A 26,657-nucleotide genomic window follows, 5' to 3' on the forward strand; every position below is an offset into this window, starting at 1 on the left:
TTGGTTAATTTCTACCCCCACCTGGTTGTTCAGGTCTGACCTGGGAACCAATTTAAAGGAAAACCCAAAGACCTGCAGACACTCGGCCCTCCGTGGAACCGGTTTGACACCCCTGCTATAGACCAAATCCCAATTTAATCCCAGTGAATATCTCAGTGACATTGCCCTGCAATGTCATCTCATCTCAAATTGTTCCATCTTTGAGATGAGACTTGAAAGTGGTTTTCTTACTTTCATTTATCACAAAAAAAATCAGATGACACTTGTTGTCATCATGTATCAGTTTACAAATTAGTCCATTATCATGTAACCCCATACGTTTTTTAAGTATTATAAGCTATTAGATGTATGCAGTCAATAACGTTTGTCGCTTTGGATGTGAGTGCCAGCAAAATGACAAACGTAAATGATGCGTACTCTGGTATTTTTTACCCAAGTCTGCGACGTCAAGACATGCACTAGTTCACTTGCATCGTTGGTAATCATTGATCTTCCCTTAGACGGATCGTACAATCATTTTAATGCAACAGCTTGCTCCCGGTTTGTATATCTGCGAATTTGTGCAGGCGCAATTCCTATGATAACTCAAAACAAGCCCTATATACGTCATCATTCATTGCGCATGTGCAATTCTACCAACAACCGCATCCTAGTCGAGTCATAACAATCTTCCAAATATATCATTTTGACCATAGCATAAGTAAATTAATAATAAAAGGCTGACCAGCCTCTCTTTGGACTCTTGGTTTTCTCGTTAACCTCCAACAAATTACAAAATAAGCCGTAGATGTTTTGTGAATTATATTTTCATGGAGGATAACAAGGTTTTCCAACCTCCCGAAGATTCGGTGAAAATGGGCGATTATGCACCGAAGAGGGGTTTTTGCCCAAAACGACCATGATAGAACCGGAATGATTCAACTGGCCGAAAAAGCCAGACGAGACGTGAAGTGACATACAACACCAACGTGGATACTTGCTGGCTAATTTGCTAGCAACAGTCCATAGATTGCTAGTTCGTCACTAACGTTACAGTACTGCTAGCTAACCATCTCCTGATTCGGATCGATCAGCTACTGCAGCTAACATCACCAGCGTTGTTGCTAATGTTACTTATACTTAAGCTAGCCTGCTGCCTAAATTAGCTAGCTTTTTGCCACCAACAACGACGCCAGTTCATTTTTGGAATAATTTTCTGGCAACGCCAGCTACAGTAGGTAGTTAGCATTTCAGTTCCGTGACTTTATTGTCGCGAATAGAGTGTATTTTTAATGATCGTGGGGTAGAAAGGGCAAGCCTAATTTGCTACTGCCTCGGCAGCTGGAGACGGTTATCAACATCTGTACACAGCCGATGCAATGTTAGCTGTTTTGGTAGAAGAATGCTCATTGGATGGATATTCTGAGGCAGTGGGCCGCACAGAATATTGCACCTCTCAGTTCAAATTGCGGGCCTCAATATACAGTACTGTTTTGATGTGAAAAGTGGCCGTTAAAACACATCGCTCGCTGGCTGGAAGATAGCGCACGAAGACGGGCAGCTGAAGCCATGCAAGCGGCCCAGGTTCAGTACGACTTTTTCAGCGAGGAGAACGCACCGAAATGGCGGGGGCTGTTGGTACCATCTCTGAACAAGGTAGGCGAGAATGCGAAAGATTTGCAGGTGCCAAGTGAACAAACAAGATTAGACAACTAGTAGTGTATGCATTGCAAGTGTCGTTAGCTATGTTAACTAGCAACTAACGCTAGCCTGCCAAACACACACGGTAGCTTAACTGGACTGTGTGGTTTTGAATTGATCTTTGCTCCATTTATTGATGGTGCCATTTCTCATTACAACACATGTTGTCAGTTACAGTACCCGGGTTGGTTGGACTAAATAGCGGTTGAATGTGCCAACATTAAAGGACTACTGTTCTGTTATTGAAAACACTACAGAGCCTAGCTAGTCGAGTCGGTTTACTTCTCTTGTAGTACCTCACGCTCATTACGGGGTGTATAGACAAAGCAGACCTAAACTCAAAACGTCACTGTTTCCCCTTGCATTATTTAACCATTACTCAAAATGACCCTTTATCAGTTTCTGCTATATCAGCGTCATTGCATGCCATGCGCACGTCTTGTCCACAGTCAGCTTGCCTTGAGTGTGACTGCACTGGCAGCTTCTGTGGGTGGGGGAGGATGCAGGCACACTCACAGGACGTCGTCCATCCTCAGCCAAACAGTGAAACACTTTTTCCTAAGTGGTCTGTAGCAACAGTGAAGCTAGGACTTTAATTTCACAGACAGTCTAAATAAACTACTTATAGCATCCCTGAATACGGAATTGTACTCTTAGTCATCATGAAACAAGCAATTCCCATGTGTTCTTTACTCTATTTACCTATCCATGAGCAATAACTGTCTATTTGTGCATTACTGACATGGAAAAAGTCACAGTAGTTGTGGCTTAAGAATGCTAAATTAGTAATGTATCCTTTAACGTTGTGATATAGCACATTTAGACTTGCCGATAACACATTAAGACTTGCTTGGAATTTGAAGAGAAATGTGGTTGAAACTTAATATACTTGGGTGACAGCCAATCAAGATTGACACAGACCTTTTTCCAAGTATATTATGACTCAGTATTGATATTTAGGCCTGGGTCGTGACTTTTTTGGGACAGCCTGATATAGTTCTATGAAGGTGGTGGCGGTGTATTGGGTGGTTAACAAACCTTCAAGGATCAACTTTCAAGTAAAATGTTACTGGTCGGAGAAGGTCATCCTTTCTCTAGTTTATTTAAAATATCATATGTGACACGTGTTTCCTTGGCCTAAATATTTTTTACCCTCACTAATTCTGGTTTGCCAAGCAAGTTTTCTGTCAGTTTTGGTAAATAATGAGATTATATGGGTAGGTTTTCTTGAGCAATATGGTGCAAGCATGTGAATGCCTACCTGTTGAACTTCCATCAGATCTTGCAAGTGTTGTTTCCCATGACTGTAAAACTTTTTTATTTCCTTTTAGAGAAGTCTTGTTCAATTAGTAAACCTATAATGTAATTTGTAATGCTTTAATTGATTCATTTCTAAAAGTATAACGTTTAATCTTTCCCGTTTTTGACTGATGAGAACATATATATTGCCTACAACCATTTCTACAGACATTAATCTATATTCCTCTGCCCCAGTATCTACATACCTCCACCCACTTAACCACACACCTAAACCTGACTACTTACACACCTTGGCCCTGTTACCCCAAAGCTCTAACACCCTTGTTCCAGTACCCTAATATTAATACAATCACAGAGGGAAAAGTCTACATTGATTTTGGAAAGTATTTAGACACCTTCACTTTTCCCACATGTTGTTAGTGACTGAATTTACAATTCAGGGCAAAAAATATGAATATGTAGTACACACTACCAAATGATGACATTGCGATTTTTAAATGTTGTGGCAATTTTAATGAAAATAAAACCAGAAATATGTACATGTCCAAGTCATGCCTTAATGTATGTAACTCCTCTAGATCCTAAAACACTATATCTGGAGACTGATGCTATCTGTTAACCGGTTGGATTAAATGGGTTAAAACATACAATAAATACATGAGTTGATACTTTTGGATAATTTTGAAATGTTCGATCAATTTAGTTGATGACTATGTGATCACTAAGTTTGTGGAGCTGATTTGTTGACAGTTTTGGGAGTAGCCTTATCTATGTATTTGAATGGAGAAAGTTGGAATCAATAACAGTCAGTGTTTCCCGCACCTCTTTACTGAATCTATGTCATCATGGCAAAACAATCTTACTCATGAATTGCTCTTCTATCACTCGGTCATGTGGTTGTCGCGGTCACTGACACAAAAGCCATATTGATGAACAAAGGTTGAACGGTGATTATGATTTTACCACTGCATGGAGATTACAGTATAGGGGCTTGTAGGCTAATATAAAAAAAAAGGAATGTAAACATTGGCCAGCTAAAATTCAGCAGATTATAACGTCTTCCCTTAATATTAACTAGCTTGGTAAACATTTTCTGAATCTAAATCCAATTTAGTGACATCAAAATGATGAGAAAAAGGTTTAGCTCTTAATTGAACCTTTATTGATGTTGTGTTTTAAATCATCAGCTTCCATTTAGGATGCATTGTTCCAAAACAAATGATCAACAATTTATGGTCTCAAAATGTCCAATCCACAGTTTTTGGTTGAGGGTGCAGTCTGACATCAACACAATTGTCATGCAAGCTTACAGTAGCTGATGTTACATGCCATTTTAGATCAGTTTACTGATGTATGTTTCCAGGGGAGACGCAAGTTGAAAAACATTTGTGAGAGAGACTACCTATTTCAAATTATAATAAAGCATAGTGGCCACATCAACATTTGCAGACTAGTTGAATCTGTTTTTCCATGTCGAAGATGATTTTATTTTCTCAGAAAACCTATGAGTGTTTCAAATGCTTATTATATGTTTTGTTTACATGCTTGTTGGTTTTAGTTTGAATTTATATTGCAACTTATAGGGAAGATGTGATGTTGCTACAGTAATCAGATTCAAGCTACAAAGTGGCACCACAGAAGGGTAAATCCAGGAAATATTGTGGTTGGTTCTGTTACCATAGTAACTCTCCACACTAAAGGGCTGCTCATTGTCTCATCTGTAATAATTTTGCTTAAACACAGGACACAAGATTTTGGCAAAAAATGACAAAGTAATTATTAGAAACATTTAGAAAATCTGCATTCTTATTTGTTGTTTCATGGTGCAATTGGGGGAATACTTTCATTTTGGCTGGTAAAATGTACATTCTAACTGGCAGAGTGGTTGGTGATTGAAAAGGTTAGTTCATCTTGATACACAATTCTTATTAATGTCAATACTATGCATGAAGCAGAGAAAAACATTCCCCTGGAAGCCCCTGGTAAAATAGATGGCCCCTGTGTTAAAACAGAATCCTATAGGAAACACTGCTATCAGTAAGTTAAAACACTTGTATGCTTAATTTCCTTTCGGTATTGAGAAAGTGTATTGACAGGGTAGTTAAAGAAATTAAACTGAATTTCTGAGTGAGTGAAAGAAACATGGACTAGCCAGGAACAGATGATTTAATGACACAGTCCAGCATAATGTGAATCTGGAAAAGAAAATGACGCTTGACTGTCCTATTTCAACTCACACTGCGAAAACAGCGCACTGTTAATTAAGTTGAGAAGTTGGTCCTATGTGGAAGATACTGATGAGAGCACTATAGAGGAATGCTGCAGTTAAACAGTTATTCTTTGCCCTAGTTCCCACTAGTGTACACTCACCTAAAGGATTATTAGGAACACCTGTTCAATTTCTCATTAATGCAATTATCTAATCAACCAATCACATGGCAGGTGCTTCAATGCATTTAGGGGTGTGGTCCTGGTCAAGACAATCTCCTGAACTGTAAACTAAATGTCAGAATGGGAAAGAAAGGTGATTTAAGCAATTTTGAGCGTGGCACGGTTGTTGGTGCCAGACGGGCCGGTCTGAGTATTTCACAATCTGCTCAGTTACTGGGATTTTCACGCACAACCATTTCTAGGGTTTCCAAAGAATGGTGTGAAAAAGGAAAAACATCCAGTATGCGGCAGTCCTGTGGGCGACAATTCCTTGTTGAAGCTAGTGGTCAGAGGAGAATGGGCCAACTGATTCAAGCTGTTAGAAGAGCAACTTTGACTGAAATAACCACTCGTTACAACCAAGGTATGCAGCAAAGCATTTGTGAAGCCACAACACGCACAACCTTGAGGCGGATGGGCTACAACAGCAGAAGACCCCACCGGGTACCACTCATCTCCACTACAAATAGGAAAAAGAGACTACAATTTGCACAAGCTCACCAAAATTGGACAGTTGAAGACTGGAAGAATGTTGGCTGGTCTGATGAGTCTCGATTTCTGTTGAGACATTCAGATGGTAGAGTCAGAATTTGGCGTAAACAGAATGAGAACATGGATCCATCATGCCTTGTTACCACTGTGCAGGCTGGTGGTGGTGTAATGATGTGGGGGATGTTTTCTTGGCACACTTTAGGCCCCTTAGGGCCAATTGGGCATCGTTTAAATGCCACGGCCTACCTGAGAATTGTTTCTGACCATGTCTATCCCTTTAGGACCACCATGTACCCATCCTCTGATGGCTACTTCCAGCAGGATAATGCACCATGTCACAAAGCTCGAATCATTTCAAATTGGTTTCTTGAACATGACAATGAGTTCACTGTACTGAAATGGCCCCCACAGTCACCAGATCTCAACCCAATAGAGCATCTTTGGGATGTGGTGGAACGGGAGCTTCGTGCCCTGGATGTGCATCCCACAAATCTCCATCAACTGCAAGATGCTATCCTATCAATATGGGCCAACATTTCTAAAGAATGCTCTCAGCACCTTGTTGAATCAATGCCACGTAGAATTAAGGCAGTTCTGAAGGCGAAAGGGGGTCAAACACAGTATTAGTATGGTGTTCCTAATAATCCTTTAGGTGAGTGTATGTCACATGTTGAATCCCAGTAAAGGGAAGGTTCATTCAATGTGTGTGTGTTTGTGTGTGTGTGTGTGTGTGTATGTGTGTTTTATTTAACATAATTGCGTTTGCTGCACTTCTTTCTGTGGCTATAGGTTGTTAGGCAAACATCACCTGCAACTGAAAATAGCAGAAGTTGGTGATTTGAATATTTCGATGATAATTTGATTAATTGTACAGATCTATTGTAGACTGGTAAGCCTGGCAAATACAGAAGTTTGAGGATTCCTTTTAAAACACAATGGGCATGGCAGGAGAAACTTTTCCTATTAAACACAATGGGCATGGCAGGAGAAACTTTTCCTGTTAAACACAATGGGCATGGCAGGAGAAACTTTTCCTATTAAACACAATGGGCATGGCAGGAATGTAGACTTCTATGCACGAGGCCAGTTCAAGTCAGAGAGTGGGAGATAAGAGGGGAGTTTATAGCCCCAGTGGGTTGCATTCAGGCCATTTCTGCGACGTGCTTTTTGGCCCATTTTTTTATCCAATCCACCCCCCTCGGCTCCCCAGTGTTCCTTTCTATGCTCAAGCTGTATCAACAAGTCCTGGAGCTGTTATGGATGACTTCAAAAGAGCCCTACGGCAAGGCCAGCTTCTCCACACTCCACACTGAGCCGCTCAAAGTGGACACACCCTTGGTTCACCCTATTGATTTTGGCATTGGCCTCTCAGCTTCAGAAATGGCTACATTTGGCTGGAATGTGCTGGCACGGGGTATAACATTCATGCGCTCCAGTGGATGAGCATGGTCCAGGTTCCTGCTGTGGAATGAAGTTTGGTTGGTTTGGTTATGACTACTTTTATATTTCTACTATTTAAATTATATTTCTATTCTGGCCCTTGTTTTCCAAAACCAGAATACCAAGTTTTTCTGCCATGCCAGGAGAGGCATTGCCAAGAGGAGGACTTTGTCTTCAAGCCTTCCCATACTTCCAATCTTAGTGAAGTTCAGTTTGAAATGGTTTACTTAATGCAATTTGTCCATTTTGTTTGTCAGGATTTTTAAAAAAAATTTAAACACAGCTGTTGTCTGTATCAGGGGACAGAGTCTAAAGTTGGAGATTAAAAGAGTTCCTTTTTCATATGTACTATAATACTTTAAAGTTGCACTGATAATGGCTTTAAAATCCTGGCTTTAACATTGAATCATGCTACCTGTTGCCTTTACTCTGGAGATCACAATTAATGGAATAATTAAAATGTCCAAGTTGAGTAGTTGTCCCTCGAGACGGTGTTTCCCGCTTGTCTTTCTGTTGTTACCCAAGCCTGTTTGCATATTGCCATACAGGTCCACACTGGCTGGGGTTCCTGGGAATGAAATTCCTAGCATAGCTTTGGGTTAGTCTAACATGCAGGAACCAAGGCCCTCTCTCCACCACACCCACCTGCCTGGAACAAGCAACTCTGGCCCCAGATCCATTCCGCTCTTCGCCACCTTTCACCAAACATCTCACATGAACTTGCACACAACTGAAAGGACCTGGATGGGGGAAAGCAATATCTCGGAATGGTCACTATTTCGCTTTTGGTAAGATAAAATGAATTAGATCACCAAGTTGCAGCATAGGACACTTGTTGGGGCTCTTCAGTTCTATGAGGACTCACGAGAAAGTGGCTGAGAGCATGGACAAGGACCCCAAATTGAGCCTGGCTTTGTTTAAGAAGATGGATAGAGAAGTCCACTGTTACCCTGGCCTGGTTGTCATTGGCAACCTATGGGCCTAGAGTGACATCAAGAGTTCATGTGGGCCTCGGGCTTGCCTAGACCTTGAGCAAATAGCACCATAACACAAAATCACATTCTGAGTAAGTGTTGTATGTAAGAAATCATATTTATATTGAAAACTACCATCCCTCCTTCAATAACTAGCGTGGCTAGGTATAAATAAACAAATGAATAACTTAAAATTCGATTGATGCTATACAGTTATTGCAGTCCCAACTCAGTGCCTTATCCCTCCATTTCCCATGCCTAGTTAGAGGGGTCCTTGTATGCATTCAGTGTGGTGCTGTGTCCTTGTGGGAACTCAGCTACCATCAAAAACTGTAAGCCGATAGGTCAGCGACTTCAAGAGTCAAAGTTCCATTTATTTGAACTTTGAGTGCAGTGACTCTACGGTATTTTCGGGGAGTGTGCGTGGATTTGCTTGGGCTACATCCCGAATTCTCTTGCACAATGCTGTTTTTGGGCTGTGGTGCTGAATGGCCCTTTCACCAGGTGTTTAGGTAGGTCAGATTTCAGAAAGGCAGTAGTAGCATTATTTAGAATGATTCTTATCACCAAACTTGATTCACAGTATCTGCAGCTTACTCTGTGGATTTCAGACTCTGGTCATGGCTGTCACCTGGTCCACTCTTAACCTGTGGTCTGAGAGGGACCTTGGATTTGCAAAGTGTTCAATTATCCTTTTTTAAAGGATGATCATTCCCACTCAGAACCCACTTCTGAAAGCACCTACGCATACCCACGAAAGATGAATATTGAAGATGAGAAAGATGTATGTTGTTTGTGGGGAAGGGAGTCATTGGACAACCCTGGCCTTGTTACTAAAGCTCTATAGAAACCCCCTCAGTGCTTTTTGTTCCTTTTTTTATGAGCGAATTGCACTGCTGCAGCCTTGTGCGTCATAGCCACACATTCAGGCTTTATATACCAAGTACAACAAGCTCTTTAATTCCATCAAAGATGTCCACTGGGCATTTTCTCTGCCTTGTGATGGGAGAATATTGCACTTAAGCTGAAGTATGTTTCTGGCCACGTTTCGATCCTCTGCCCTTCTAACCAAAGTTTGCTCACTAACTCACTTCCTTCATGGCTTTAAAAGTATTGGATTGGTGTTTGTCGTTAGTTCAACATTGTTTACACCGTATTTATTGCACCAGTGTGTCCCCTTTTAGCCCCATGAGGGTTAGTGAATAAAGACCACGGCCAGTCTCACATTGAGGGCCCAGGTCATGACAACCATGGTTCCCCTTGTCTTGCTATTCTACACTTGTGTTTTCTACACATTATTTATTATGGAATTGCTTGGTATTGTCCTGTAAGACTCCTTCAAAAAACAGTACAGGTTGATTGCAATAATGAACTATAAGGTCCAATATGTTACCTAAAAGCAATAGACCTTTCTTTAAACTGCTTTTAGCATGATATAGGCCAGGTGTAGCTGACGCCATAAAGCAGTCATAATTACTCTTGTTAGGCTGTGACAGTTGACTTAAAGATGCATTCCAGGGCTTTTACCAATGATTAACCTTTATCTCCCAATTTGGGTTGAATGTGTGTATGTACATGATCTAAAAGTAGAATCACTATCATACATCAACCATTCAATTCCAAGTTTGAAGCTGAGTGGTTTTAATTATGTGGTGCACATATTTGCGCAAACATGAACTAGTACACAGTTGTCTGAGTGTTCTTCCTTGTAAGTGCTACTTTTACAACCAGAATCATAGAAGGGATCTTTGAGTTGACACCTCATGAATATCTGAGATACATTAGTCATTGATTCATTCGGCAAAATGCTTTCATTATTGCCAATAGTAGACATACAACTAACACTACCCATTGACTGCTGATTTGTGACATTGTCATTTGGGTGGGGTCAGGCTTCTCAGTGCCACTGTAACTCCCAAGAAAATCTGGGGACTTCACAGAACCTCTAGAACCAGAGGATCGCACATATTTACGCTATTCTCCCAATTTATCAAGTATTTCTAAGGATAAATTCTCCCTTCAAATCTATGTGGGAGATTCTGTGGAAATTGAAATGTCATATAGACATTTCCTTGGTGCAGGGCTCGACAATAATGATGGCCCTAGTAAAATGTCTGGACTAATAAAACTCAAGTCACTCAAGTGAAGAAGGCAGCAAAGGATCACTACGAGCTCTAATGAAAATGATTACTTCAGTGAAAAAAATAATGTATCTGTTCCAACTTTGATGGAACTCAGATGCACTATGTCGTTTTACTGAAAAACAATAATGTGTAGACGGCTAGAGTGGACAAATGTGGGTCTTTTACAAAGGCACTGACAATTTTCGCCAACAGTCCCTGACCAGCCATGCCATTATCATACAGCACCTGGTCTACATGACAGCCAAGTGGATGGCTGACAATCCTCTTTCAGGGCCCTTGACCGTACTGGTCAGAAATTTAAATGCAGGTGCCTGTTGGGTGATTGCACGACTTATAACAGCCGCATAACCAGTGTCTGAGAATAACTTTTTGCCTCACCAGCCAAAAGGACTGGTCGATGAAAAAATATACTGGCCAAGCATAATTTCTTCTGGCCAAAATAATAAATTGCCTTTTTGTGTCACATTTACATTAATTTCAGTACATTTCATTTAGATAATAAGTTATGTTGAATACAAACTTTTTTTTTCCCCATTACAAAATTAGTTGTTTCTCTTTTTATGTTTAGCATACTGGCCACACAGAACAACTCGTCACCACAGCCTCGGCATCATACTGTAGCCTGCCTCTTGAAACTACAATCTCCAATCCTCCAATTCTCACAAAGCATTATTTTCTATGTGATGCTACAAACATGTTTTTTATATGTATTGCAGTAATCTTATCCCTTTACACCGGTCTCTCTTCCTTGTCAACTTTCTTAAATTATTTGACAATACTTACTTAACATTTCTTAATAACCTAAGGACTCCCTCAATCATCCATTCTCTAAAGGTGTTCATGAATTCCCTCCCAGATTTATAACACAAACCCTCTCCAAAGCTAATGAGCAAAAGCAAATTTACAATAATAACATAAAACATCAGTTTTTTATTAGAAAGGTTCTCTACAGCAAAAAAGTGAATCAATGAGTGTCTGCTCGGACACAACTAAGCTTGTTAGCTTATTGTCTCAACCAAAGGCTTAGGAGAAACCTTCCTAAAACGTATCTGTGCTCATACAAATATAATGAACAAGAACATCGAATGATTTTCTACGTAGTATTGTTTCTCTCTCATCATCAAGTAACTAACACAGGTTTCTTTGACTGCCTAGCCAAGTAGCTGAATGAGGCGATGTAACCTACTTGTCAAGTAGAAAGGTAGCCAACTCTTCATCGCCGTCAAATTTAAAATGTACCCTCTTTTGCCTTATGCTCACGTTCCTTCCGTATGTTTTAGTTTCTGAAGTGTTCAGTGTAGGCAACATGAACCCCAAAAAAGCTTGTCATTGGCCTTCACCTCACACACCTTCAAGGAAGTTCACGCTTACAAACGTCCCGGCCTTCTACTTTTTACTTGCAACCATGGCACTGGGGATTGTGTCAGTCCTGACACTGCCAGAAACTGTTTTTTAATGATAACTGTTGGTATGTAACGGTTATTATTGGATATTTTTATTGTTAAATGCTGCATAAGGCACTTTTTAAGAGCAGGTTTACGGTAGTTGTTTGTTCCCTTAAACGACCCAGCCTTATCTGCTTTTGTCGGGAACGCACAACATGAATGGGAGTACAGTACGTGTCCTTTGTCATTATTGTTTTCAATCCAATGGAACTTGTTCTTTACCAAGCATTTCCTTTGCTTGGTACGATATCATATTTGGGTCCTGCTCTAGAATGCACTTTGAACTATGATTGGTCAAAACAAATGAGCCATTGAATATTATTGGTCAAAAAGACAACACCGATACTATACCATACCCAGGGGGGAGAAAAAGCGCCACAGATGCATTTTAATGAGAGAACAAGTGAAAATCAAAGGATGAAGTGTGACAAAGATGACAAGCAAATGTTTTAATATGATACTATGAATTTTAATGGGGATATTGAGCACTGGCCCTTCCGAGCCAGTGACTGACTGCCTTTGTCTACTGGCCCGACCTTAGGTCTTACTGGCCCCGGGTCAGCGGGCCATATAGTTAATGTTGAACCCTGTGGGCCCTCATCTTAATAAGATTTTACAAAAATTTCTTGAAAACCTACAAATTCTCCTAAGATATGTTTATTTTTAAGCTAATTTCCTGAGTTTTGTGTTGTCCATACTTTATGCTGTGAAATGTTTGTAGTATCTTTTAGATGACAACAGCAACCCTGTCGTGATAACTTGGTAGACAAGCACATCAGTGTGGAGCTCAAATGGTTGCTTACTCAGTATTGCGATGCAGTTGCTGTGTAGCCAAGTGACTCGTTATCTCGCGTTTCTTCAGATTTCATTCAAATATGGAAAATGCCATTGCTAACTAGATAACTGTCCGGTTTGTTTCATCTGTCAGACTAAAATAAAGTAATATGCCCGCAAATGTTTCGCTTGTGCAGCAACAAGCTCTTACCTTTACTAGCTAGCTAAGAAGCAGTAATGTTGTGCTTCGCTGACGACGTTGTCACTTGATCACAATGTCTTGCGTCTAACCAAAAGATACTTCCCCAAATCATTTATAAAAACGTGTATTTCTTGAGATTTGCCTTATTTATTAAAGGCTTTATAACTACCTACACTTAGTGGATGCATCCCCAAATCAAAACCTTCCTCACTGCTGTCTCTGGTTCTGTCCATGTCTCACTAATCTCTGGGCCACTGTCTTCCAACTCCTGCCGGCTGTCCCTCAGTCTGCTCTTCCTCCAGCATCTCTACCCTAGCTTCAGTCACTGGCTCACTAGTTTACAATCCAAAATATGAACCCATTATCTTGCTACATGTCTAATAATTCACAAAACTAAAACGCAAGTGGCAGCATTACCATAGCTAACCTTTAAACGTATATTCAACATAGCTTATAGACATGATAGCGTCTTCGGTGTGAGAGATTTCACTCGCTTCAATTATCCTTACCATTTTACTGTCAGTACAGAAACGATTATCTTACAATGGCGCTAGCTAGCTGCAACCAGAAAATTCTGCCCAAGGTCCGAAGAACGAGTTTTAAACCAGATTGTCCATCGGACTACCAGCTCCTTAGTACCGCATTTCTTCAAAAATGCATGCATATTTTCTTACCGAAGTAGTGGGTGAATTTCCACGTAATGCCAAACATGAGTAATTTCCTCTGAGTCATCATGCCAGATATTTTATTACATGACATTTTGGTACAAACATTCACCCGCCAGTGGGTCGGATAGCCTTCTGAGATTTTCCCACCAAACGGAAAATCTACCCGCATTGCCGCTTGGGGGGGTGTTAATATACTAACCTGTTTACCTTATATAACGTATTACTTAAATAGTAATTTGTTTAATTTATATTTGATCCCATATAGTTTTACTTTGAAGATGTGCACAATACACACTACACACCGCATACTTTTATTTTGTAGGCAAAATACAAAACAGGAGGTCTTGTTGTTGCTGACACATTTCTAATGTTGCCTGAGTGATGCTAATCCATTGTAGCTATCGAGTTGGGACCGTTAACCTTGTGCACACTCCGCTCACTAGAGCTACAAAGTGGCATACTCTCATTCTTTTCCAACGAGAGAAGTCGAATCACGGCGACAGTGGGAGGTACTACTCTCAGAGACAAAATTTCCCTGCGACAGTTGAGATGTTAAACTTTATGCTAATTTCCAGCAAGCGGGCAGAGACGAAGTTCAGCGACTATCCAATGGCAGCGCAGGTGCTCTCTGTATCTTGAATTCCCTTCTGTTTTCTACTCGCTAGCTAAAAACAAATAGATGAGAAACTTAATTCCGGTATCCGGTTTTCCCATCATTAGATTCTCTGGCTTCATAGAGATATAATTTAAAAAATGGATGCATGAGATCATTGAGATCATGGGTGAGAGATGCATAATGTAAAACCAAGTAAATTGCTATTTAAACATTCACATATCATTGACTTGGCATAGTCGTAATACGTTTTAGTAGTGGAGTCATGCAAATACTAATACTTATGTTTCCCCTGTACTGGTTGTTGCTGGCATACATTTGGAATATATGCCCCACCCGAGTCAGCACTGTGCACGCTAGGGAATGTTCAGCGACAGCTCACCAGAGATTTAGCGATTTGCAAGTTCCAGTGGACATTGGGCATTTAGCATTAGCTAGCTAACTTCTTAGCCATCGTCTGAGCGACAACCCAAGGTATCTTCTTCATGTCAATGTGACAGAACCTTGCTGACTGTTCAACACAAACGTGCGCACGCACAGACACCCAGTCTTTTCTCTGACCTCACTCACTAACTTGATACCTGGAATTTCGGATGCAGGATGTTGTTGCTCTTCTCTTATGCTCTTGTGATAGTAACTGGTTTTTCTGTTGCAGTGCATCACAACTTAGCAGCGCCGCTGTCCGCCGCTCTGATTACAAAATATAAGGAAACATTGGGCAAAAACATTTACCTGCCATTGTGGTGGATAGCCTTCTGAGATTTAAAATCTACCCTAATTTGGCGCTTGGCGGGTGTTCATTTCGGACCTTGTGCACACTTATTGACTAATTTAAGTATAAATCAGCCTTAAGATGGACTAGCTGTTTGCCTAGTTTCTTCGGGGATGAATGAGTTAGTCAACAAAACATTTGACTTTTAAACAAAACACTTATCTTTTTATCAATTTTTATAATTTGAAATGTGATGAAAGAAATATAAAAATATTGTATGTTTTATATATCCAGAATGCATTTCATAATGATGAACATGTTAAGTAACAAAAGTATTTGGTTATATTTTGTAACTGTGTTAAATTACTCTTTTAGAATTTTTTTGGGACCAGTAGGTTTTGGGCCAGTAGAGATTTTATATCTTTTCCACAGTTATATAAATATATAAAAAGAGGCAATAGTCAATTCCAACTATAGTTCCTCTACTGTGCAGAAATCCCACTCTGATAGAAAACACTAAGTTAGAAAGGACAATGGAAGGATTCCTCATTTTTGGAGCAGAAATAACTGGTCCAACTGCTAAATTTGCATCCACGTATGGTTTGGTCTCTGTATGATGAGATAATTACTCTGGAGCGCTGCACCAGTAGAAAAGTGGTTGCAATAATCATGTCATCAATCCAAAATGTGATAGTGTGGATGTTCACTGAATAATAGTAAAATATATAGAGCCAATCCTGACACCATTTCTGGTTTAGAAAGGTGCTTTTATCTGTGCTGTGGTTTCTAGTCCCAGATAAATTACTAGGTACATATGTAAAGCGATTTGTTCTTTCATTGCAGTTATTTTTTATAAAGCAGTCTGTTTTAAGATTGTACATTAGCGGGAGAAAGTTAGCTTTAAAAAGTGAGCAATATAGCCTTTTATCTTTAATACCCAGATGGGGAAAATCTTAACAAAGAGGGACCCGGAATCCATGCAGACATTAGTTAATTGTCATTCCAACTAATTCTAGAACCAAATAATGTATCATAACTATTCATCAAATTTAGTATAGCCAGGTACTGGATTCAGGTTACTTTCTTAGAGATTATCTTTCACGTACAGATACATTTAGGGTGTTTGCTTGTGATCTAATGGTTTGGACAGAAAATGTAATTGCTGAATCAAAAAGTAGCAGTGACAAAACCCAGCACCTGCTTTTTCCGCTATGTAATTAATCTTTACTTTCCCCTCCAAACTAACACCAATTCTTTCTCCCCCTTTCTTAATCCTCAGTTCCCTCTGTCTCCAAAACTGTCTCTTTCCCATTTGCTCTCCCCCTTTGTAACTATCCTTCTATGCCTCTGAAGTACTGCCAAGTTGAGTAGAGATCTTGGTCTCTTAGGGGAGTAGAGACGCTCAGTGCTTGTTTAGTCATGCTCTGACAGGATTCCTTGGCTGTCTAGGCAAAGCAAGGACACCCCAGCATCTATGCTGATTTCTTGTCATTTTCTCGTCACTGAGATCACGATTGAGGCAGCAGTTCCACTCCACAAGGTACTGCTGCAAACATAGATTTTTTCCAACCGTAATGAATTTGACCCATTTCCAACCTAGAGTGAAGTTTTATGTATTTTCTTGTAGATACCAACTTGATAGAAAAGGTTCATGAAATGCAGGACAAATTGAATTGTGGGTTGAGGAGTTGGTGCACAACCTGTTTTAAGCAGGAATTGCTTATGTTGCTTCTTGCTTTGCTTGCCAATAGGGTAGGACTGCAGGTTACATTTGTGGTTTTATGGAAAACCATTAATATCAGCCAAGAGTGGGATGTGTGACAGGTGGTTGTTGGCGTGACATTTGGACACTGACATGAAACTGGAGGCTTGTTGTTTTTTTTAATTGAATTGTTCTGTTGATGAAAATCATCTCTTGATGATCAGACGATGTTCGACAGCTGTTGTTGATGGCGATGCCATAATTTATATTTTGAATGCTGTATGTGACGTCTTGGTCTGCCAGCGCACAGCAGTGAGTAACCAACAAAGCAACATGCCAAAGGGTCTATTCTCCATCCATCCATCATCTTCCGCTTATCCAGGGCCGGGTCGCGGGGGCAGCAGTCTAAGCAGGGATGCCCAGACTTCCCTCTCCCCAGACACTTCCTCTAGCTTTTCCGGGGGGACACCGAGGCGTTCCCAGGCCAGCCGGTCTATTCTCTTATATCCATATTTGCCATAAGCCAAAAACATACAGTATGTGTTAGTCACGGTATTAATGGAAGAGAACAACAAAGATGGTTGAAAGAGTGAGAGAATTGCAAGCTTTGTGAATATTTAGAGGTGGGTTGCAGGCCGACACACTGGAATCAACGACACAAAGGTCTCGATGCGGAAAGCTAAAACGTCCTACCTGTACACCAGTCTCTAGCTTCTGGACTTTATTTCTTAACATTATTTGACAGTGCTGTCTTAACACCATTCCCTAATAATTCCCTAAATACTCACTCTCAATCAACCGTTCTCTAAAACAGTTATGAATCACCTCCCAGACTCTTAATAAAACCCACTAGCTACGAACTAATGAGGCAAAACAAATTCTATGTACAGTAAAGTGTGTTGCCTTGGGGGTTAAAGAGGGGGTAGAAAATATAGTTTTGCTGGTTTTAGCACACAGTGCCCCTTGATTTCCCATTATATTTGTAACTTTACAAACTCCTGAGTGTTTCGTCCAATACAATTTATTGTAAAAAAAAATTCAGCATAAAGTATTCCTTATACATCATTGTAGTACATGTTAATAAATGTTTGTGTCATCTGGTTTTTTTCAGGCCAAATTTTAATAAGGCTTACTATGATATGATATGACTCTGGGCTCTATTAGCTGACCTGCGCTGCAGCTGTTTTACAGTCTTTTTGGGGAATCCAGTAAAGAGGCCATTACAGTAGTCAGGTATGCTGGAATTCCTCCCTGCAGGGGGAACGCACACTCCTGTATATAATGTTGATTAACCTAACAGATGAGCACGTAGCCACAAGGAGTTGCTACAGCACAAACAGGCAAGGCATCCATATTCAGTGAGTCATACCCCAAACCAAAACAGTTCTGGTCAATTGTATTGCCGTTGACAGCACTCCTGAGCTCATCCCTGATCGACATTTGAAATCTGATCTTGCAATGACTCCGCTAACCGCAAGGCACAACTTAACTGCTGGCCATTCAAGGGCCCTAGTAAATTAATCTATTCTTGGTGTTACTTGTCATTTTTTAAATTATGTTTTGACTCTCTGCCCAGACAAAATTCCCCAAGTGGCTGTATTCGTTTGCTTAGCCCTGGTTTCATCTGTGTCCCCCTGCTGCAACTGCAATTTTCAACCTGGGCTCCTGTGTATTTCAGTGCCTATTAGGTGTCCAAACTTTTCAATAAAAGTAATTTTTGTCAACCAGAAAAATCTGTTTGTTCAGGCTACAAGTGTACAGACCATCACCAAACACGCCACCCTTGATTTTACAAGTGCAATGTTTCAACCAAGATGATGTTTGAATAGTGCAATCATTTCGAATAGACGAACGTTTGTAAGCCCTTATTAAACAGGGTCTTTTTTTGACCCTTTGGATGCAATTAATGATCCGGTAGAACAGAAGGCTAAGTCCCTTATTAAGGAGTTGCATTGGAAAAATCAAGTGGATCTGGCTTTGAGGGCCAGATTTGAATACAACTGCCTAACTGAGAAAATGTCTGTATTCTGTATATGGCCAATATACCTTTGCTAACCACTCCTGATCCTGCTGTGGTGTATTGGCTTCATACCAAAAACCATTTAGCTTATTGCCATTTTAAATCAATTACCAAGGTAATTTACCATTAAAGAAAGTAGTTCAACCTGTGGTATAGGGTTTTATATACCACAACTTTCATCCCATCAGCATTCACTTTGAAACCAACTGGTTTACAATTCTGCTTCTCATTAGTTGATTGTGTATTGATTTACATTTGATAGAAATTCAATGTAAAATCTGCAGATCATGAACCATGTTATTGGATGCAGTTCTGTTTTTTTAATGACTTTTTACAAATCTGTTTGCACATTAATTTGCCATTGCATTTTTTATAAACCATTTCATTTTTTTTTTTTTTAAACCATTGCATTAAATGTTGTTACACAATTGTATGGGGTGATGTAGGGTCGTTCTGTAGCCTAACTGCTAGCTCCAGTGCAAAAATGGTTCTGCAGCATGGGTTTAAATCCAGACATTTCAGCAAAACTATCTCTTCAATCTTTTTTAATTTAATCTCCTGTCGGTAAAGCATAGCATGCCCTATATACAGTCCATCAATATTTGAACACAAGTTTTGTTGAAATCATCCTACTGCTGCCATCAACATCATGAACAAAGACAATTGAGCCAGTTCCAGTGTTATCCATACAAGCCAAAAAACACAACACCCTCTTCACTCTGTTTCGCAGATAACTTGGTATGCCAGTTCCGTTTTTCTTTCCACACTTTCCTCTTGCCATCATTGTAGTACATGTTAATAAATGTTTGTGTCATCTGGTTTTTTTCAGGCCAAATCTTAATAAGGCTTACTATGATTTTGCACCTTGCAGTCCAGTTTGTTCGGCTCATGCAGTTTTCTCTGAATGCTAGTGGCTGATTCATCTGCACCAACCTTCTGTAGTGTGTTCCTGATCTGTCAGACAGTTCTTGTTGCTTTTTCATTATGCTGGAAATTATTACACATTGTCCCAACCACCTTGTCTAAGAACCATCATCTTTTTTTAACCATGAAGGAGGCGTATGTAGTGTGCACATGGAGTGTTACATTTGCGTGAGTATTGTAAACACATTAGTAAACCAATTATATGGCACACTTAAGTAAAACTTTATAAATATACATTTAATTTGAAATTAATAATTAAACCGTAGTAGGCCTTATTTCAACAAGTCTTGCACAGTATGACTTCACCGCAGATTACACCACAAATTGTATTCCACTGTAGTAAATTTCAAGAGAATAGAAAAGCTTATAAAATTGAACAGGGCCTTCTTAAGCCATACATTTTTTTTAATTCTTATGTAAACCTTTTGAGATATTTGTTTCCTATTTCGCTACTATCCTTTTTCTCATTATTTAAATGACAGTGGGCAAGAAAAATGTTTCCTCTCCTGATTGGCATTTCTTCAGTTTCAGGCAGAATGATTAATGTGAGCCTGTAGACATGAACAAAGTCTGCTGCAGAAAATGCTAGGAGATTTGTTTTTATGCATTATAAAGAATTAGTAGGATTGTTTTTTTCGTGTTATTATGCATAAATTGCATATTCATTTGTATGATAAAATTGTGGTTGTCTTTATAAATGCCTAAAACTTTTTCTTAGCTCTTGTCAATATCTTTTGTGTGAGACAGCAGTATATTTAAAAAAAGCCCATTCAAATTTAACTTGTCATAATAACATTTACTGCAGTTGTATGAACCGAAGCCCTAGTTCTGTGTTTTGTTCAGCATGGAGGGATTTCCAACAGCAGTTTAACTTCCTTCTACTGACTTTATCTCACAATTCTTATCGATCTCCCAATTATTCTGCAATGCTCTCTTCCACTATTATACTAGGCAAAAAAATACTTTCTGCAATGGAATTCCATTTGGCCAACATACTTTTTATTTGCTGGTTTATCGTGAAAGGGAATATTGGACATTTCACACTGGTTGCAGCACTCCTCTCACTCTATCTACAATTGTTATTGTTTTCTTGCATTAGGTTACCTTCTTGTTGTTCTTGTTGTATGTTTTATAACATGATTACCCTCTGAGTTTTGTCTTCAGCCATCACCATGAGGGGATTTCTGAGAAAATCTGCAGGGCATAGGTGCTGGATTGGAAGTTGCAGTCTGTTACTCAAAAGTGAAGTTATTTTGCTTGTTAGCCCTTTCGCCTGTGCTCTACTTGTGCGTTGGTTAAACTGACCAGGTCCAAACACGATCATAAACAAAAATGGTTTAATAAACTGTGAGTTAAGATGATTACATATTGCTTGTTATTTAATTAAAACAGATTGTCGTTATTTCAGTTGCAGATATAACATTTCCTCCATCTGTTAGCTTTTTTTTTTTTTTTTAAAGCCATCCCAGTTCACTTGAGGAATTGTTAGGGAATTGTATCTGTGGTAGCCATGACAAAGTATAGGTGGAGTTGGTTTTTGTGCAGCAGCGACAGGTGGTCGACACAACAATTAGGCCTACCATAACATTGGAAGCATGAAAAGATTGAAATGAAGGTGAACTTCTGTTCTAAATATGCTAAATAAAATCTATTGTCTCTTCCCCTAACTGCTGTTGTAACAAGGGCTTTACAAATAAATGTGATTGATTGAATAGAGCACAATATGTTTTTAACCCTTTAGACCCCAATATAATTCTTAAATACTGCTATAGAGTACTGAGAATTCTCAAAATAAATATTATTTTTACACATTTCAAACAAACAGATATAGCACAAAAACTAAGAACCAATAGAAATTACAATAAAAATAAAGTTAACTATTTTAAAGAGCACATCTTTAATTTGACACCACATGCATTTAACTTTGGGAAATATAATGAGTTCTTCCATTTTGTAGACCTCTCACTCTACCTACTCCTCCATCTGCGAGCGCAGCACCCATTTCCCACTCCACAAATTCCCTGATAGACTAACCACATAGTAAATTAACTTCAGCAAACAGTTGTGATTGTTTCTATATGAAGGATCGGAACGAACGAAAGTTTGCATAACGAAACACTGCGACTCTTTTTGGGTGAAATTGAGCAAGAAATCATTCGAGGTAGGCACAACTAACGTGATCGTAAAGTAAGCAAAAGGCACACACATCTGGAATCATTGAAAGTATTGTTTCTCTTCCACTGCATGAGAACGACTCAACTCTACTTGCCTCGCCTCGATTCTACTCGCTTTGGAGCTTTTCCACTGCTATGTACCAGCTCGACTCTGCTCCCCCCGCCTATTCTGCTTTCCACTGGGCAAATGTTAGCGTAACACCTGGTACCAGATGCTTTTTTTTGTCCCTGCTCAGTTAAGGTTCCAAGCGAGCTGCGGCGATACCAAAAGGTGACGTGTAAACACAGAAGACTTCTGATTGGACAGGAGTGACAAGAGTGACTCGTCATCTTGCTTAAACCCGCGTAAACCCAGCGTGCTGCAAAGCAAAAAAGCTGTTCTGCTGTTAGCCGTCCAGTATCAGAATGGTTTCATGAGACGAGAACGACTCGTCTTCGCGGGTCTGTCCCATCAGTCCTTGCATTGAAATGGGTTAATTTCAGTGCCAGTGAGTGGGAACAGACATGTAATTTAATTTATCGTATTTTCCAAAAGCTCCTCTCGATTTGGACCTTTGCACTGGCGTTGAAATCAACTAGTTATCTCCATCATAACCACAGTGAGAGACCGGCAAATACACAATTTTGTAGCCTATTCACTTGGACAAAAGTACCACCTCTTTTTCCTCCTCTGGGTTTTTCTATCGACTAACATCTTGCACAGGTCAAAGTAGTATCCACTCTCAAATTAACCATCAACGTTGGGGGTGGTCTTATTCTAAAGGGGAGACCTAAAAGAGTGTTCCATGATTTCAGTGGTGTGATTTGGATGTTCCAGCAAATACACATAATCGGGGTTTACCCTATAGTCATACCTTTTAAGCTGTTAGACACTAGCTCAGCACCAAGATTAAAAACAAGTTATTTTTTATATCAAATCAAACAGAAGCATCCTACCAAGCTTTGTAACCATTTTTGCAGTCTGCAACGTAAGTCAAGTTACTGGTCACGCATGCTTCCTCTCTACTGCTGTTAAACGCTGCCTTGTGTACAGTAGGCTACTTTTGAGTTAGTCCACATGGTATTATAGCTGGCAATTAATAAGGCAGTTATTTATACCTTTTAATCTGGAAGGAGGAATTATGTAGGTTGTTCTAAATGTGAGAGTTAAGTGTGTACACAGAACACAGGGTTCATTAAAACCCTTTAGAACCCATAGCGGCCATCGATGGCCTTCCTGGGTTTAGAATGCTGTCCGCGGACGGCTGTATTTCTTTAACAATAATATTTGTGTAAATATTACAAAATCTACCAGATAAAAATGTGTTACTGTATTCCTGTGGATGTTGTCATTAATAAGAAATAAGAAAAAGGGTATGCTGGCATTTGACTTATTTCTTTACTCAAAATGATAGCGCCGAAGCAGCCACGATTTTCTACTTTAGAAGAGGCTGTTTCTTTTTGGTGGTACAAAGTTGGAAACGTCCTTGATCTTTGAAAGCGATAATGATGTCGTGTTGAGTAACAAATACACCGCAGATTTATGTTTGGTGTTGTCTATATTGATGCTGTGAAATGTTGGTAATATCTTTTAGATGGTAATATAAAAAAAATGCCTTAACCGCATTTCAACAAACTGCGATCATGTCAAAAGAACCTGCGGTTTGACAATTATTAAACAATTGTTACAGGCCTACAACAACCCACATTAGATAGCGCTATTAATCACAGTTCATTATTTGACTTGTCAGATGCTTATTCTTCTATTAATCCAATATTTTTAACTGTTCATTTTTTGTTTAATCAGTTCATACTGAATATCAATTCATACTGTTCCTCTGTCATTCTGCCTATCACTTTTTGTCTCTTTCTTCCCCTGTTTTTGTCTTTGAAGGTGCTGAGCCAGGTGCATCCCAAGCTGTCGTCCCAGGAGGAGGCGCTGCAGTACATCGAGGAGCTCATCCTGCTACTGCTCAGCATGCTCTGCCAGGCGCAGCCACGCAGTGTGCAGGACGTAGAGGTGAGGAGCACCACTTATCTCCTGTCACCAGTAATTTCACACCATCTGGTCCTAAATACTGGACTGACCCCCTTTTAACAGAGTGTCAGTCGAGTTCTGCTGACATGGACCAAAAACAATAACAGTTGGTAGCTCTGGGAAAAAACCTGAGAAGCTGCTGCCCCTGATGCACAGGTGCATGTGTGTTGCTGCTGCAATCTGACTGTGGCTCTTTCAACAAAAACTCCTATCTTTTCTCATTGTCTCAATCATAACCGCACAAATGCCTGGGAATACATCCTTAAAAACAAGAATAATCATAAACTCTTTATGATTAGGTGGCATCACAGCGTTCCTATCACTATCATGTGTGTCATTTAAGAGATGCTACAGAGTTAGCCCAAATAGAACTGATGGAACATAGAAGATCGCAGTAGCTGTGTTTTACGTTACAAAATGTTTGGGTCAGTCTTGTGTGTGAGGTGTACAGACATTTATAAAGCAGTGGAGAGAAGCGCACTTTCTTTGCGAAGCTGTGTGGGAAGTGCTGTCGCTTGGATCCTTATATATAGGCTAGGAATTGAGGTTGACCGTTTTGCATTGATAACACTCATTTCAGTGTCTGTTCAAACATTAAATACAACAAAATTGTAGCTCTAAAAGATTTCATACATTTTTATATTTGGGTTTTATGAGCAGAACCCTTTGATTAGCTAGCCATTTGCTTTTTTTCTCAGTGAACAAAACATAATTAATTTTTTTTTGGCTGACAGGAGTGAATATATTAAGCCAGCAAATGGAACTGCGATAATGGCCATGATATTATGAATTTCCAATGAGACTCTAATGAAACCATGTCTGCCAAACCTAGAAAAGGATTTGGGTAGAAATGGCGGGACACCCCTATAAATTATTTCAGCTACAGGTGCCTAAAACCCAGCGCATAGCCATGAGTCCTCCACAGACAAACATGGCAGTAAAATGGGTCGTACTGAAGAGCTCAGCGACTTTCATAGGATGCCACTTTTGCCACAAGTCTCTTTGTGAAACTTCTGTTCTACTAGATCTGCCCCAGTCAACTGTTAGTGCTAGAATTGTGAAGTGGAAGTGTCTCAGAGCAACAACAGCCGAGCCACAGTGGTAGGCCATGCAAAGTCAAAGAGTAGGCCCGCCGAACGCTGAAGCTTGTACTGCGTAATATTCGCCTATCATCTGTTGCATCACTCCCCACAGAGTTCCAAACTGTCTCTGGAAGCAATATCTGCACAAGAACTGTGTTTGGTAGCTTCATGAAATAGGTTTCCATGGCGGAGCAGCTGTATGTGAGTCTCACAACAACATGTGCGGGCAATGGCAGTGCAATGCCAAGTGTCGGCTGGAATGGTCTAAAACATGCCACCACTGGACTCTGGAGCGGTGGAAATGTGTTCTCTGGAGTGATTAATTATGCTTCATTATCTGGCAGCCTGATGGACGAATCTGGGTGTAGCGGAAGCAAATTGCGAAGTGCCTACTCTAAAGTCTAGAGGAGGAGTCCAAACCCTGAAATACAGCCCTAGACCATGTCCCTTAGTTCCAGTGAAATGTCATCTTAATGCTACAGGATGCAAAGACATTTTAGACAGTTGGACAATTAGACAATTCTCCATTTTAATGCCCATGGTTTCAGAATGGGACATATAGCAAGCTCATGTGGGTGTGATGGTTAGGTGTCCACATACTTTTGGCCATATAGTGTAATATTTTTTCCAGTAGCAGATATATATATATTTTTTACAACAGCTGCTGTCATGTCAGTGTTGCACCAGAAGAGGAAGGTAATGATGTGCCAACCCCAAAAAGGGAAATTATCATTCTTTGTGGTGTTTAATATTCAATATTTCTCCACACAGTTTCTGTCAAACTTCGTTTGCCTGCAAATGAAATCAAATCCTTATGTTTTGCCATAACATTACTTTGCATATTTGCTTATTTCTTTCAGATTGTTTAGAAAGCATTTGAACAGAAGGAGGAGCATTGCATATTTGTTTATTACCTGTTAAAAAAAAAAAGTTTTCTTGTCACTCAACACAATGTTTAATTTACTGTCACTACTTTCTGTTTCTGCTTTGATAACTGACAACACAAAATGCAGAAAAAATCTGAAATCTTGCTTTTGTTTTTGTTTCGTCCACCTCGACTCAATTTTGCGAGCAGATGGATCACGTGAAATTCGCAGGTGCTTTTATTGTCCATGGCGTCAGCCATGGGGCATGGTAAAGTCAAACCATGGATACGTGGTCTTTTTTTAAATTTATTTTTTTACCATGTTTACTCCTCCCATGTTCTGTTGACCTCTCCCTGTCTATAACCTTTGAACTTCGGTCCTTGACCTGACCTTCCTCTTTAACCCTTTGACCTGCCTGGAATGGAGACTGACCACACTCATTTGTATGTGTGTGTATTGTAATTTGTGACCCTTTGAATCTAACAGATTGCAGGGAATTTGTATTGTTTGTCCACATTTCTCAAACTCTTGGGCCCTCCCAGAGATGCTCGTTTCGGTTTTTGCCCTAGCATTAGATGTCAGATTAAAGCAACTCATTGTCACCCTTTAATGTTTTGATTCATCTGTGTCAGTAATAGGCTAAAAGCTACTACGTCCACTGCTGGGAGGCCCTAGGACCGGGTTTGGGAAACTGGTTTATGTCTTTGTACATAAGGACTACATAACGCATTCATAAATTTGGCCATAATTACTTCGTAGCCACATCTTTCATGTTTTATTCTAACATATATATGTGTATATATACATATGTATATATGTATATATATATGTATGTATATATGTATATATATATGTATATATATATGTATATGTATATGTATATATATGTGTGTGTGTGTGTGTGTGTGTGTGTGTGTGTGTGTGTGTGTGTGTGTGTGTGTGTGTGTGTGTGTGTGTGTGTGTGTGTGTGTGTGTGTGTAACCTAACAGAAACAAATGTAAATGCATATGCATCAGACTATGTCAGCTTGAGGTGACT

General features: G+C 39.8%; 1 protein-coding gene across 4 annotated transcripts in view; it reads left to right on the forward strand.

Moving 5' to 3' along the window:
* The first annotated feature begins 630 nt into the window (after positions 1–630).
* Positions 631–26,657, forward strand: part of LOC105026828 (son of sevenless homolog 1) — a 100,815-nt gene continuing 74,788 nt past the window's right edge. For all 4 annotated transcript variants that reach the window (XM_029122203.2, XM_029122204.2, XM_013132984.4 and 1 more), the window contains exons 1-2: positions 631–1,635; positions 23,528–23,653. In XM_029122203.2, the coding sequence (XP_028978036.1) occupies positions 1,549–1,635; positions 23,528–23,653 (213 nt within the window). In that variant the 5' untranslated portion in view covers positions 631–1,548. The remainder of the gene's footprint in view (positions 1,636–23,527; positions 23,654–26,657) is intronic.

This window comes from Esox lucius, chromosome 9 (assembly GCF_011004845.1).
Source record: "Esox lucius isolate fEsoLuc1 chromosome 9, fEsoLuc1.pri, whole genome shotgun sequence".
Lineage (NCBI taxonomy): Eukaryota > Metazoa > Chordata > Actinopteri > Esociformes > Esocidae > Esox > Esox lucius.